The sequence below is a fragment of the Bombus fervidus genome, chromosome 3 (assembly GCF_041682495.2).
Source record: "Bombus fervidus isolate BK054 chromosome 3, iyBomFerv1, whole genome shotgun sequence".
NCBI classification, from domain to species: Eukaryota; Metazoa; Arthropoda; class Insecta; order Hymenoptera; family Apidae; genus Bombus; species Bombus fervidus.
The window spans coordinates 19,620,403-19,636,229 of NC_091519.1; the positions used below are offsets into that span (position 1 = coordinate 19,620,403).

The window sequence follows — 15,827 nt, forward strand, 5'->3', positions numbered from 1 at the left end:
AATAATCGAATGATAAATCGAACTGCTATTAAAAAGAGAAATATGTTTGGAATATATACATATTTATTTAACGACCATGATATGCCTAATCATATTTATTTGCTCATGTACTGTTACTAATAGATGCTATACGCTTAAATACAGATGATGTATTACAGAAACGAATATACCAAAAAACTTAGCAATGTACACGCTATTCAAATCACTTTTAAATAGATTACTTTATCGTTTGTCGATTACATTGTCTAACAAGAGGAAGGGTGTACCGTTGAATATATTAATTTCATGGTGTCGACACTCGATGATTGAAAATATCGTCGGCAGAACCACCTCTCCGTAAAAAGGGTCGTGGTTAAAGAAAGTACAAAACAAAAATGGAGGGCAGTAAGGTACGAGAAGTGGATGAAAGTGTATGGTAGAACGAAAGAAACGGGGAAAGATAGATATCTCTATACAAAAATAATTGGCAAAAAGCGAGAAAATAAAATGATCTCACGGACGAATAATGAGCTATGATACAAGTTGTCGAGATAATACTTTTTTTTAAAATGAGATTAGATTGAATCGTAATCTTTTCCTCGTATACTTCATACACACACAGGCACACACAGATGCAAATTTTCTTCGCTTTTTAGATTCTTTCACGCATACTCTCTCTGCCTCTTTCTCTCTCGAAATCTTTCGATCTAGCACGCGTGCATTTCGCTATACAATGGCTACGATGATAATATACTTGTTGTGTGATGTAAAACAATAATACACGCTAACGATTGCGAACAAACGAGACTGTGATCAATAGTGTACCTAATTTGTTATGCATGACGCATTGCTGTGTATAATTGATCTTAAAAGAAAATAAACACAGACGAAGAAAAATATAGAATATAACAAAATGTTCGCGCGACTAAGAGATATCGGTGCACGACTGTTCTCTTTTCGAATCACGATCTTCTCAAGGAAGAGGACGACCCTTTTTATACATCGTGCAGCCGGCATTTCTTTTATCTGATCGGCGATCGACCAGCGTTAGCTCGAGCAACGCTTAGTGACGAAAACAGAAAATATCTTACACGCAAATCTCGATGCTTTTTACAATAAAAACCTCTTCATCTTTGGTAGAAACTACTAAATAAATTATATTGTCGCTTACAGTAAGAATCGATGTTCGAATCGAACGTTCAAACAAAAAGCTTCCACGAAATAGTGAAAAATTCAACAGCTCGAATAATATTTTCTTTCTCTTTTCTTTTTCTTTTCTTATCTGTTTCATCCTTCTCTTCATCGTTCGACGGAAGAGAAGTCTTTGATAAAAACGTTATGCATCGCGCACGAACAGAAAAACGTCGTGCGTCCGTTTTGCTGCTCGAACGTGACACACGAGCAGGTAAACTAGAAAAATATGCACACATATATACGGTCCTGAATTACGATTAGGTGTGCTTGATTGAGGATGTTACATGTTGGCGTGTCAAACGTCGTTAATAATACAATATACGTTTATACTTTTGTTATTCGATTTGCAGGCATATTCCGAGCTTAAAAATTTGGCAACAAATTCTGACGAATATAAATCATTTGTTTCGTTATACTTCGTATGTTTTGTCAAATTATTTGTTCGTAAGAGAAAGGAGTTATAGTTTAATTTGACGCGAGGTTTAAAAGCTAACAATCGTTATCGATAGATCGTTTAATAGGACGTTTAACAGCAGAATGATCGGTAAATAAAAGTTTAAAAATATAGACATATAGATACGTGGACTAGCCAGGTGAGTGGAAGTACGAAGGGTCAACTTATTTACGAAGACGATATTACTAGTGTACAAAGACACTACTACACAGGTCCAACGCGTCGAATCGGTATAAATGAATCAAGTACTGCCGTTAAGTATTAACTGTCTAAAATTTGTTACGTACTTCTATTTATCGCGTTACTTACATTTATATCGACAACGATCTGCTTATATCGATTCCGCGGTATAAATTTCCGTAATATAGAAAGTTTTTCCTCTTTTCTTTTTCCTATTTCATAATATTTGGAAATCACAAAACTTCTAGTAGCCATATAGTCATTACGTGCATATGACTACTGACTCAACTATAGAATTATTGTAAATAATCAGCCAACACACTGTATATTAATTTATGCGATGCCATTTTGAATAAACATTTTTCTATAAAAGAAGAAGCTTTGAAATATAGTATAAATATAGTATAGGTCGCAAGTCACCTAGTATCCAACGTTACGTCTCTCCAAAGTTCCATTCACAAAAACTAATCGTGTATATCGGGGCCAATGGTACATTTAAAGGTACTTTTGTTAGCGAAGCATTAATTTCTTGTAATTTTCATCTTATTGGCATTCGATTATATCGTAAAACAATATTTCAAACCTGAAAAACTGACTATATTTCAAAATCAAGCAACTTTACGACTCATATTCGTCAGAACCGTTTCTTCGATAATTAAGACATAAAATACATTTGCAAATCTTTCAACCTAACTCGGAGTTAATTCCACGATATAATTCTTCGTAAATCATGCTAGCGTTTACGGTGGATGCGGCTGTGCGGGTGTCAAGGTACGTATACAGGATGCAGAACGAATAACAGAATTCAAAAAATACGGAAGGGAAATGAAACGAAAGAAGAGATAAACGTCGTGTACATTTGTCTTTCGTTTTCATCTACCGCCAAACAAGTCGATCGACCTCGTTGCTGTTCGCCAATCAAGAAATCCGACGTGTTCCTTAAACTTAAAGGCCATCGATTTTCCAGTTCGTTCAATTCTAACGAAGAAAAGTCGCTTGGGACAGGCTTGCGTAAAGCGATCTAATGTTAAAACGTGGCGATACAAAGCTAAGGGTCCATCGACTTCTGTCAAACGAGAACTACGAGGTATCGCGTGATTCGCGACCAGATTCCATACAAATAATCCTAAATGCTATGTGTCACATTAAATTCGACGTAAATTATCTACTTAAACCATTTGCCTACTTACTAGGTAGCCTCTATTTTCGCACGCCTTTCACTCTTTCGCTCTCTCTCTCTCTCTCTCTCTCTCTCTCTCTCTCTCTCCCTCTGTTTTGTTTCAATTTGCGCTCTTTCTCCGCTTGCGTAGCTTCGTCAAACCTAGCAAGAGTATCCTCGTGGAACTTCCCACAACAATACGGTATTTCGTTCGATGTTGCGCTACTAAACGAGGAAACACCAAAAACTAGAACGAACTAAAGAGAAAGTCAGATTTGGAGTAGTCGCTTGCTCCTCGTTGAGATTTCCTCTTTAGAATACGTACTAGAACATTTACACGCGAGCAATCGTATCGATCGAGTCATCCTCGAGAACTCCTCATCCAGAAGCATTCGTCAAACGCGAGAGATAAAACGATCTTCGTGTTTTTCTGCTTTGTCCGATGATCGTACGTGTTGTACGGCGGTTCACCGGGTGTCTGACTGGTCCTCACGCCGATATCCACCAACGGTGTTCCAGGTGGTTGCTCCCTTCTCTCTCTCTCTCTCTCTCTCTCTCTCTTCCTTTTAACAGGACGAGCTCTTCAGCTCGCCAATGTCAGCGATGTTTTGGAGTAACGCAGCCGCCTCGTTGCTCGACTGGCTCGACTTGTATCGTTGCTTCAGGGTGCTCAATGCGGACAACAGTTTTGTGTTTGACGTCATTAGACGCGAATTCGCAGCGTCCAAAGCAGCTATTTGTTGCTCTTGCGCGTCGATCACGCGCTGCTTGTACGACAACGCAGCCGACATCTTCTGTTGTTCGCGCCGTAGCTCCTCCTCCACGGAGATTAACCTAGAATAATGGAATCGGTGATCATTTTAGCCGGTTCTGCTTACGTCAACGTGTTTCGTGGATATTTAGACTCGGGCGATCCACATCGCGTGTTCGACCATGATGCAATCTCTATCTTATATTCCGATATCGCTTTTCTTCCCTCTTTTTAGAGAGGAGCGAAGATCGAACATTTCATTTGGAAAATTGAACGTTTGTCTTGTACGGACGAAAGTTCTCGTTAAGAAGATGTTTCTTAGACGAATAGAGGTTGCTTCGATGGTTCCGATCACACACGGAATTCAGCTTCACCCGAGATCTCTCTCGATGCATTCGCGTTTGCCACTTTTATTCGATGGAATCTTTAGCCGGAAATTTTGATATTTTAATCGATGCAAGTAACACGTGTAAGACGTAACAAGAATCATCGGATTTAAGAGAGATTTCACGGCGAGGCTTAAAAAGATCCAAGCGTACCACGATGCATATATCGAATAAAAAGAAAACACCAATAAATAGTTTGGAAACGAAAGTCAAAGGAAGCAGCAGTGTAAAATATTTGGTGCAAAGTATCATACGCTCGAACAACCAAAAAACAGAACGATCGATAATGCAATGGGTTAAGAGAGCTTTTTTCGATCAAAGAAGCGAGGAGTCTGCTTCTGCGATTGGCCACAGTCAAATTCGTGTGTGTGTGTGTGTGTGTTTGTAAGTACGATAATGTGAGAGGAAACGTTTAGGACAACGTGGCGCGAAGAAAAGCTCGCAACAAATTTTACGACCGAACGGAGAACACGACGCGAACAACTATTCCGAACGTTTCCCGCGCACGTTGCAACACGTTACGCAGAGCCGACACGCAAAAATCATAGTGGTTGCAAAAGTGAACCGTGCACGCGTGAAACAGAACGAACGGGTGATCAGAGGCGTGTGCGAGGCTGTCGGTATCGGACAATTTATATTGAGAAACTTTATCAAGTATTGACATGTGGCTGACCGAGAGAATGTTTTTTGGACGGTGATGTAAGTATAAAACACGCAGGGTGAGAATGCTGGTTCGTCGAACAGTGATTTCGAGTATAGTTATATATATATACAAAAATTAGGTGAACAAACTTAGAATTTTCGTATCGAATTGCTTTTCAGTATGCGCACAGAGAAAAAACAGTCTGGCACGTATCTTTGTCGAATAAAACCAAGATAGAGGACAAGATATATATATATATATATGAGTATAAAAACGCTAAAAACATGTGATGTAACAATGTAAGAAGCTTAGAAATATAATTGACTCTTACACCAAGGTCCAGATCAAGCCAGAGTATACCAAATGCAGCGGAATAGAATGCACAGGAACACACAATCAATTAAACATAGATTATTTCGAGAAACAGTAACAGAGTTCGAGTTACGCGACTCGATGACAGTTTCCTTCTTTTAATATTTTCTTTCTTTCTACTATTCGATACTTTTTATACAAAAAAAGGTAATACGTGTTTCTTCGTTCTTACTCTTCGTTTGGCTCGGCTTTTGTACTTTACACGTATATTTACATAATTTTATCTAACCGTAAGCAACAGTTTCTTTTGGCCAGTTTGAAATCGTTGGCAGACGGAGTTGAATAAACATTGCGTCTTGCGATGAAATATCGTAAATTTACGTTTACATCTTTCTCTTTATTTTACCAATATACACGTAGGAATCTTTTTTCTTGAGAAAATAGAAAATATATTTTTCAAAATATGTACATACGTACTTTGAATTTTGTATTGCACGAGTTGAAGTTGATGTGTTTCAACAAGGTAAAAGTAAAAGAAAATGTCGAAATAACAATCGAATTGACAGTCAATTACTCATTGCGATCAAGACCAAACACAAATATTTCGTTTATCGCGTTATTATATATTTTGCGTCATGTTCTGTTAATTCTGAAGATATCGTAATTAGTACAAAACTTTGCGAACAAAGAATAAAAGTTAAACGACGAACGAAACAAAAATAAATGGGACAAAAATAAGAAAAGGACACGTAAAAAACTCGACGAGTAAACGTGTAACGAAATCGATAGTATACATAGAGAAAGAACACAGGAACGTTAGAACATAGAACAAAGTTGTTGAAAGAACAGTAACTGGTAACGCGTCTAATTAAGGAATTCAAATTCTAGAAATTAAGAATTCATAAATGAACATCTTTGTATATATTTTAATACCGATATTTCACGAAATTGTGTAATCAGATATCAAATTAAATACGACGTATTATAAACACGCACGAATATTCGCATTCTTTTCTAAATTTTTTAAGCCAAGTTTCACTCAACTCTGCCTGCCAATTCGGAGATCGCGTTTCGCGATTGTTGTTGGATCTCGCCGAGAATCGTGTATCCAAAAATGATGTCGTCGCGAAGAAAGCATCGAACAAAGGATCGATAGTCTCTTCACGGATATCTTTCGATCTTCGTAGAGAAGACGTCGAACGAGAAAAATCGCGATGAAGAAGAATGAAGGAAAGGAGGGAAGAAAAGAGAGAGACCGACGTGTGACTGATGATGAGACGGAAGGGTTCGAAGGGTGAAACGTAAGAGAAACGTGGTAGTCGTCACGGTGATGGGGTGATTACACTCAGGCAAATAATCAATCGGTGGTTAGTGGCAGCGTTAATGAGGATTAAGTACCTGGAAATGATGCTCTTCATCTTGGTATCCGGTGCAACGCCGTCTATATCGGTATCCTCGGTTGTGCCTAACCGGGCCCTCAGTCGATCTACGCTATTCTGCAACCTCTCGATTTCCACTTCGTACTGGAAACGAAGAGACGTGGCGTTGTTAGTTACAAGACATACACGTTACAAAGGCGTTCCGTTAGGCGACAGATCAGAGAGAAAAAGACAGAGACAAAAAGTGACGATCTTTCGCACGGTAAAAGAGGAACTTGTTATTCACAAGGTATACGTTACTACGAGTATATATATATACACACACACGGACGAGTTAAGATGGATTAAGAGAGAATTATAAGTTCCTCTTTGATCTCGTAAGACCAAGTTCTATGGGAATCGAATTATTATGGTTCCTTTGCCTCCATCACTGCTGAAAGTCGAAGAGATTTTATTTTTTCGTTCGGCTTTGCGGATGACGGATAAATTGAATTGTACGAACGATTTTTAAATTTATTGTAGAACGATTACTTCGACGAATGCTATCTCGCGATTACTCCTGTCGTTGCAAATAAAGTCAGATTAATTATTTATTGTATCGAAAGTAACGAAAATAAAATACGGTGTACGTAACGAACAGTGAACATAGAGTAGAGATCGAATTTTAACGAGTCTCTAAAATCTAAATTTCTGTTAAATTTTCGAAAACGCAAAGAAATTAATAGCATAATTTAAACAATTATCTGTAATTTTATTCGCCATCGGAAAAACCAAGTAGGTACTGATCGTGATCGTAGTAGCAATAAATCCATTACCTGATCTATGCTTCGATGACTGCGAGATTTGCTCCTCCTCGTTGTACAGCTCTCCTCTTCGCTGGTATCAGAGAGGTCTCTCGTAGAATCTAGCGATAGTCTCCTTCTTAACTTCGTGCAACAGACACCCTGGTTTTGTTCCGAGTTATTTCTGTGCGTCTGGTTGGCCTGTCTCCACTGGTTCTGATTGTTTCTTTGCAGATTCCTCACGTTATTCTGTGGCGGAGGCGACGGGCTGAGATCAACGCCTCTCACACCCTCCACTCCTCCGTTTCCATCCCTTTCCTCGGAACTACTGCTGCCTCTCCTGCCGTTTCTTCCGTGATTCGATTCCATGTGGTAAACAGGATTGGCGAAAGCCAGCGGGGCTGCATTGAGTATATGTGCGTTTGCATTGTTGCTGCTGAGATCCACGGGACTGGAGCTCTGACTGTAAGCAGCGAAGCTTTGGTAACCGGATGAAGCAACGTTGCTCAACTGAGAGATCGATATTTGCGAACCCTTTTGTGATTTTGATTCCGACACTTCGTCGTCGGCGTACCTCAATAGATCGGACAGCTCGTCCAAATTACCATTGGCAGTCGTATTGTTCTTGCTATTGGTGTAATTATTGTTTGGTTGATGGTTGATCGATAGAGTGAGATTAGACGAAGGATTCACTACGACGTTTGCGTTTACCGTAGTCTTCGACACGTTATTATAATTTTGGTGTTGCATCTGGTTCACGTTATCCTCCTTGTTACAGTGGTTCCTACTGGTCGATCTCGAGACGTTGTAATTGTTATGGTTATAACTATCTTCTCTGTCATGGATGTCTAGGTTTTGCAATCGCGCTATGTTGTGTCTGTGGTTCTGCTGCTGTTGTTGCTGGGACATAATCGTGCAGTTATTCGATTGGTTGATCTGCGACGTAGTGATGTTGTAATTGGAATCCTTCAGATTGCTGTGACTCTCCGATCTCGTAGGACTAGCGGGATGTGTCTGGCAATGATTCACGTTCGCCAGACTCGCACTAGCGGTCAGTCTGTATCCCGCGCCCGCCCTACTCGACCCTAACGGTCTGTGTTGTCTTACTATGGGTGTGGGCGAACGTGACACAAAAGCTGGTGACTCCAGCGGATAATCGTCCGTAGTAATTTGCAGCTGCAGCTTTCCATTGGTCGGCATGTACGCGTTACGCGGCAGAGTGGCTGCTCTGGTTACGTTAGGGCTGCGAGAACTGTTGTGACTTAGTGTGTTCGATTGTAACACTTCGTTGCTATCTCTGATCGTTCCATTTAACGTACTGTGATTGCTCAATGTCGACGTTGCTGATACAGACAAGTTGGTATTGCTGTTTGCTATCGTAGGATCGTTATAGCGGAAGATGTTGTTTTGTAAATTTGGATAGCGGTGAGAAACGGGCATTGGATTTGGACCCGACTGATCCAAAGCTATAGAGATCCTCTCGAGGATCTCTGGTAGTCTCGATGGTGGCAGTGACGAGGAAAACGACGATATCGTGACCAAACTTTCGCGTAAAAGCGCATGCAGGAGAGATAGTTGCTTGCCCAAGTCGATATAACCGTCGAATTCCAACGAGTTATTGGCCGGAGCATCCTTTGGCAAAGGGCTCTGTAAAAAACAATTTTAACCTCGATAAGTCTCGAGTTTCATAATTTCGTGATAAAGAATAAAGAATTATCGCGTACACTGATTAGCTGAAGAAAGTTCTTCATGGATGGAGCTTCTCGTTCCAGGAGATCGTTCATGAATTCCATAAAGTTTTCCTTTCCTTGGAATCTCGTGAAGTTTGCCAGAGTTTGAAGCGTTTTCGCCACGAGAGTGAGATTCCTCGCTGCCTTTTCATTTGGGTATTCTAATAAAAAAAAAAAAGAAAACACTTTACTTCTGTTTTAACGTCTTCAAACATTTTATTTAAAATTATTTAAAAATATTGCCTTGCTACATATACTTGATACAGTTCGTCTTTTAAATTTACCATCAGAGACGACGAAACTATTATACTTGTTTTACATTCTGATTTTTATATCGATCTTTTCGGAAAGTAAAAGAAGAATAAATTATGGAGAAGAGAAAAGCGCTTGAAACTTCGATCAAATCTATCAAACGACGAAATATGATATCGAAAAAATGATATTATTTTAACTCAACGGACTATTCTCTGGCTACTCTCTGACGACGACGACGATCGTCTCTTCTCAATCAGGCGCGCTTTTAAAGGATTCGCATACGCGTACCACTTTTTACGTGCATTCTCAAAATCGGTCCTTGTCCCCGTTTGCAATCGACGTTCCAGACTCTAGACTAAATACAGAGCGAGTTTACTCAAAGGCAGTGTCGCTAATATCGCTGTTTACACAGTACAACTTCCTAGTATAGGGCCGAGATACGCATTGTTGATAAATCAAATATATCGGCACGGTGTTATCGTTGCGATGTTACATACAACGTCGTAGTCTACTACATATACCGCGTTCTACTTAATTCCACTTTTATACACTATCACCGACTCGATTTTATCAACTTGAAACAAATTGCTCTCTGATACTGGTTGCAACGATCGTGGAACCACCTCGTAGTCTCAAAGATTTAAGTTTCAATAGCTAATAACGGACGAGGTACATAGGCCGAGCAAGATAACGTAATATTTTGAACTTTCGACTTACCGTGAGTAATGTTGAAGAGGGACGGGCTGAGAATGGCCGGGCAGAGGAATCTGAGGAATATAGACGCGGAGATCAGATTGTCGGCGATGTCCTCACGGCCCATGTCAGCCAAGCGTTCGCGGAATATACGGAAGCACTCGCGTAATTCGAGAGGAAAGTGAGCGTGGCTAGCCAATATCCTACTCCAGGCGAGCTCCACGGCGTTCCGTAGATTCTGCTGCTGCTTGTGAAGGGCCGCCACCGAGGCGACCTTCAGTGGATCCACCTCGCAGTCGCCACCCTCCACCGCTCCTCTTACAACAGCCCCCAAGGTCTCCTGGAGATACCTGTCACCCGTCAACTTCAGGTAGGCCTCCATCGCCTTCGTGGCTAAAGAATTTCCTCGAAACGTGAGCCTCTCGTCGTCTGAAATTCGATATTTTCCGTTAATAAACGCACGAATATTTACTGCAGCAACTTTGACTTTTTTTTAACTCTGTAGGCGAGATCAATCTTGCCAGGGGTGTGTCATATTTTGCAGAAAAGAAAAGATTTTAAAGAGAAGATTCTGCCAAATGGTTTCTAATATCCCGATGGTTGTCCGAAGATACTTTTCTTTTTACAGGTGCTTTTTCTTCCTTTTTGAGGTTCGGAAGAATTGTTTTCGTCGATCCTTGCAAAGTTAAGCTATCGAATCAGAAATCTTTTATATTTATCGATCAAAATATTGATTTCCTATACGTACATACATACGTAAGTATATATATATATATGTATACACTACGATATAACTACAATGTCATAAAGAAGCGAACAAGTGAATTTTCATTATATATTTCAATTCTACAAAACAATCAATAAATTCTTGCTTCTCAGCCGTAGCGAAGATCAGCATGACTCACCTATTCTGTGTATATCCATCATCACCAAGTCGGCGAGAAATTGAGGCGCTTTCTTTTCGCGCTGCATGACGGCTACTAAAGCCGTGGCGATGTCCTCTTTCGCTTTGACACCGATCACTGGCTCCAATTTCTCGCACAAGGACGCATAATCTGTCTTCAAATACTCCAGGAACTCTTGGTATATTTGAACCGGCAGTATGTCCACAGATTGGAAACGACATTTCACCCTCAAAGCTGGAGGCTCCTTCAAAGGGCCTTTATCACCAACGACGGTGTACCATTTCTCTGTTAGATAACGAGACGTGACGTTGTGCACCGGTATACTCACAGAACCTGGGCAAAAATTCAAGCATTTTCACGAATATTCAGAGTACGTTTCATTTTATCGAAGATGGATTTGGTTTATCGGAGAGAGAGAAAGAGAGAGAGAGAGAGAGAGAGAGAGAGAGAGAGAAATAACAGAAATAACAGAAAACAGCCGTTAAAAACATTCAAAGAAAACCGTTAGCAAGGTACTTAATTTGTTTCTCGATTTCTACCAATTGTTAAGTTCGTCAAGTAACATAATTTTACATTTATCCAAATTTACCGATCAAAACGTTCTTGTCCCTTTTCTTCTTTCTGTCAGCTTCCCTGTAGAGGTTCACTTGTATGGTATTGACAGAAGGCAAATGATGGAAATCAAAGTGTTCGCCCCAGAAGCAAAGGTCGGCCTTCAGTTTTGCGGTGGTTCTCGCGTACAAAGTACTGTCCAGGCAGACCTCGCAGAAGTATCGTTTCTTCGCTGGCACGCCTTTCGCCTCGAGCAACCAGATCTGCAAGGAATTATCCGTTCGTCGTGTCTGCTCCGCGTCAGGTTGAACGGATTTCCTCAAGCTGTGTTCAACATTCAACGTACGATGATTAATCGTGCTAATTATATCGGCCTGTTGAAATCGAAGATATCCAACAAGGGTAATTCTCAACACAAATATTTACAACAACAATATCTTAAATACGTGTTTAAATTTAAAAGATAGACGATACGAAAAAATACAATTTTTTCGCACAAAATTTTAATTTACAAGATACACCTCGAACGTGTTTTTCAAAGGTATACGATGATGATTACTTCGACGAAACCCATCGTGACTAGCTCGATCATAAAAAATGGCAACGTGTCGTTTGTGTAACGAGCGATTATTTGACGGTCAAAGCTGGTTTGGATCGATCAGCGTGGCGTAACAGTTTCTCCTCCCCCGGGTGAGGAAAGAAGATAAAAGAGAAGGAGAAGGTTGGGGAGGAAGCAGCGTGGAAAGAAGAAGAAAAAGAAGAAGCGGCAGAGAAACGGTACCAACCTGTGTAACCACTGGTCCCGTTCGTGAGCGGTCCTGCAACTGAAATATTTCGGCCCACCGGTGCTGGGTGTGACCTGGAAGCAGTGAGGTCTGCCAAGCAGGCTCGGATGCAGCGGTGTCACGGCCGCGAGGTCCATCGAGGTCACCGCCTGTCCGCAGAGCAGGGACTCGTGTGAACGGCAACCCCGAAGTCCGGCACCGCGTTGCTTCTGTCGCTCGAGCTTTGTCACGCTTTTCGTCCTCTTCAGCGGATTCGAGCGGAACGACCTTTTGGAGAAGAAGTTCTGCGAACAGACAAACAGAGAGGGAGGTGAACGCGTGTCGCTCACGGGTAAATCGAAATGGTCGAGGAATACGGGGGCCATCGATTCGATCGTGTAAACTCCACCCTGATATACCAAGTTAATAATCAATAATACACGATAAATAGGGAACTGAGAGATACGAACGTATCTAAATTACGATTAATTCTTTAATATCTTTTATATTTATCTTTTGTCTTCTAACGCATTTAATTCTTTTTCCAATACAAATGAATTCGCTTGCTACAGTTACGCAACATTTTTGAGTCATCTGCTTTTCAAATTTCACATTTCCTGTGACTAGAATACGATATCTATATGTATATCGTTCACGTTTGAACTTTATAAAGTTCCTTCACCACGCCGTTACCGTTTTACTTTAATAACTTAGCTTCTTGGAATCGTCGTATCGAATCAATTTCGCATAGTTCGTCGTTAAATCGTGGTCAACGATCGATCCACGTTGCGCGATCCCTTTCAAACAACTTTCCTGTCGATCGCGCCGCGCAAACATTCTGCGCATTAAATTAATTACACGAAGATGAATCGATCGATGGTGTTGCAACGCCATGTGTAACGTGACTCTAATTCCGACGTATGATATAACCGTTCGACGCTTTCTTCTCCTCCTCGCCGCTTAAACGCTTCTTCTTCGAAAGTTTAAACAAGAGTATTCTGATAATCTGCAAAAGTCGCATGTAGGATATCTACAAGTTGGAAGTTGCTACACGTTTTCAACCTATAAAACATCAACTACAAAAGGAAACTATCGTTCAACGCAGAAGCATCTTTTCTAAGTCTCACCGTCAAAACGAAGAATCGTTTTTAAGATTTTAAATATGCAACGTAAACATAGATAAATAATACAGGTAATATGAAATTTGGAATTTCAGATCGACGAGGACAAATGAGAATATTAATTATTAAATGAAATTATTAAATGAGAGTATGCTATATCGACACAAGTATACATAATATTACTAGTAAATTGTACGATACGTTCGATACGACATACTTTCGATCAATATGCTTCTAACATCGTACAGTACGAATTTTCGCATTAAATAAACACGATCTACATTTTTTTCAATTTTGATTAACGGAATTTTCGTATTTCCATGTTAATTTGCTTCAAATTTCCCCGTTAAAAAATTTGATCCTGCGGCAGTTTCATCGACATTTATATATACGTTTAAAAGATAAAACGCGATCAATCGAAAATTTTATCTCGGTTTCGTTCGAATTGACTTCTCGGCGTCAACGCACTAAACACACTAAGTGAAACTGTATGTATTTTATCGCAGACACGCGCCATGTGTTAACGACCATGGAAAATATTCTTTGCCCTCCTGAGAAATGTTCCGCGACTCTTTGAAGTTAACGCAAGGCAAACAAAGAATAATTAGAGGCCTCGGATAAATGTGGCACACAGCTGTTCAAAACTTTTTTTTTTTTTTTTAGTTTACGACGTCGTATTAGAGTTTGGGAATGTCGGGAAACCATAGTGCATATATATATACACTTTTATTTCAATGATATTCGATATTCAGTTTTAAATTTGACTATCAATCAAGACATAAATGAGTTGACATTAATGCACTTACAAACGTTATAATATATTTGTCGAGACGTCATAAATATTTTAATTATTATAAATTGTCAACTACTCTGTTATTCTATTTTGATGTTTGTCTAGCTTTTAATATTCATAAACTTGCAGACTTTTTAATGCTTTATATCGTCGTTGTTTGAGAATACTTTGAACGGACAAATCGACGATTTCTCCTTTCGAATCGAAATATTAAATGCTTTTAGAGTGTTTGAAGAAATAAGAGTTGGTCGAAGTCGGTCACGTTAGGTGCGAGTCGGTGCAAATCGATTTCAAAGTTCTTTCGTGCTAACGTGAAACAAAATCTACGAAAGAAAGAAAATTTACACGACTCGGCAAGAGGAACGGAGAGAAAAATTTGCATCGAAATAGCCGTCTTACAAATATGGTAATACTCTCGGCCTGTTATTGCTTAATTTCGTTGTAAATTCGTTTATTCGGGAAAATTGACTCACAGTTCTATTATTATCGATGAATTGTACCGGAAACTGGATGTTATATTCGTAAAACTAATTAAACAAAATTAGGCTCTCATAGTACGAAATTCATCGATATTTTCCACGAAAGGAACGTTCATACAAAACGACTATGTACACGTCACGGTAACAATTTCACGTGTTTGTAAGCAAAAATCCTGAATTTATCCGATCGATCCACTTTCGTTGCACCAATAAATTTAACCGTTTCTATCTTCCACGATTATCTTCCATGGCGAGGTGTGTGACATTTCTAGAACGTTAACTTATTACAACGTTAGAACGACAGCTTACGTTTGTTTGATCACGATCGTAGTTCCATTCGCGAACAAGATGTTTACGACTCACTATGCACTGTAAACGAACGAAGAAATCGTTCCGACAGCAAAAGTTGTCCGCGCCACGAGTGAAAATCATCGACTGACTTCTCCAGCGATATCGAGAATCTTTCGTGACATTGCTCGAGTGAAAGGTATCCCACACCGAGTTTGATACTGGCAGTCTTTGGCCCGTACATCCGGATCAACGATGTGTACGAACCGATCCTCGGGTCTAAAAATCGCTTCTAACTTATGACAGAGGAATTGTTACTCTGGCATTTGATTAAATACGTATATCGTTCTGTTATCGTTGAGTAAATTGAAAGCTACGGTGTTATATCGAGAAACGAAATGATCGAAGACTAACGTTAATGTCCTAGCAGAAATAAGAAGAAAAGTTTATGTATTACGTAAACGGGTAACGTATTTTGATAGAAAGTTGAAATAGAGAGAAAGACGTATTTTATTATAGTTAATTTTTCGTATCAGATCTTTAGACGTTTCAAAAGATCAATGCATATAAAATATAGGGAATAAGAATTAATTTGCAATTATTCGCGTATCGTAAATCCGAATGAATTTCAAGATGACGTATTAAATTTTTATTTAATGGTACAAACGTTAATTATTTTGTTACAGTTCCTTCGACGTGGATTTAATTTTCCGAAACGAAAGGCTAACTTTTCCAGAAGCTAGAAATTCATCTACGAAACAAAGGTATCTCTTCGCGTGGTTTTCGTTCGTTACAGATTTTTCAACGAGATCGCTGGAACTCCTCGAAACGTTAAATCCTCTGTTCCACTTTCCTCGACTTTTCAGCGCGGTTCAAACGCGCTTCTTTCGGGTCATCGGATAAAGACAAGCTGGCCGGATGCCAGCGGAACTCGGAAAGATTCCAAATGTTTCGCACGTTTCGGGAAGTGTGCACAGCTACGCGAGCTTTTCCGGATGCATCGGATCGGTAGTCTGTAAATTTGCCAA

At 39.8% G+C, this 15,827-nt stretch overlaps 1 protein-coding gene across 16 annotated transcripts in view; it reads right to left on the minus strand.

The window, feature by feature from the left end:
- Positions 1-45: 45 nt before the first annotated feature.
- The window catches only part of Raskol (Ras GTPase-activating protein raskol), a 255,691-nt gene continuing 239,909 nt past the window's right edge, over positions 46-15,827 (minus strand). For 15 of the 16 annotated variants that reach the window (XM_072023083.1, XM_072023092.1, XM_072023091.1 and 12 more), the window contains 8 exons: positions 12,140-12,423; positions 11,392-11,678; positions 10,803-11,135; positions 9,922-10,326; positions 8,944-9,110; positions 7,253-8,866; positions 6,457-6,581; positions 46-3,800 (listed from right to left, as the gene is read on the minus strand). In XM_072023083.1, the coding sequence (XP_071879184.1) occupies positions 3,533-3,800; positions 6,457-6,581; positions 7,253-8,866; positions 8,944-9,110; positions 9,922-10,326; positions 10,803-11,135; positions 11,392-11,678; positions 12,140-12,423 (3,483 nt within the window). In that variant the 3' untranslated portion in view covers positions 46-3,532. The remainder of the gene's footprint in view (positions 3,801-6,456; positions 6,582-7,252; positions 8,867-8,943; positions 9,111-9,921; positions 10,327-10,802; positions 11,136-11,391; positions 11,679-12,139; positions 12,424-15,827) is intronic. The other variant, XM_072023087.1, reaches the window with a different exon arrangement.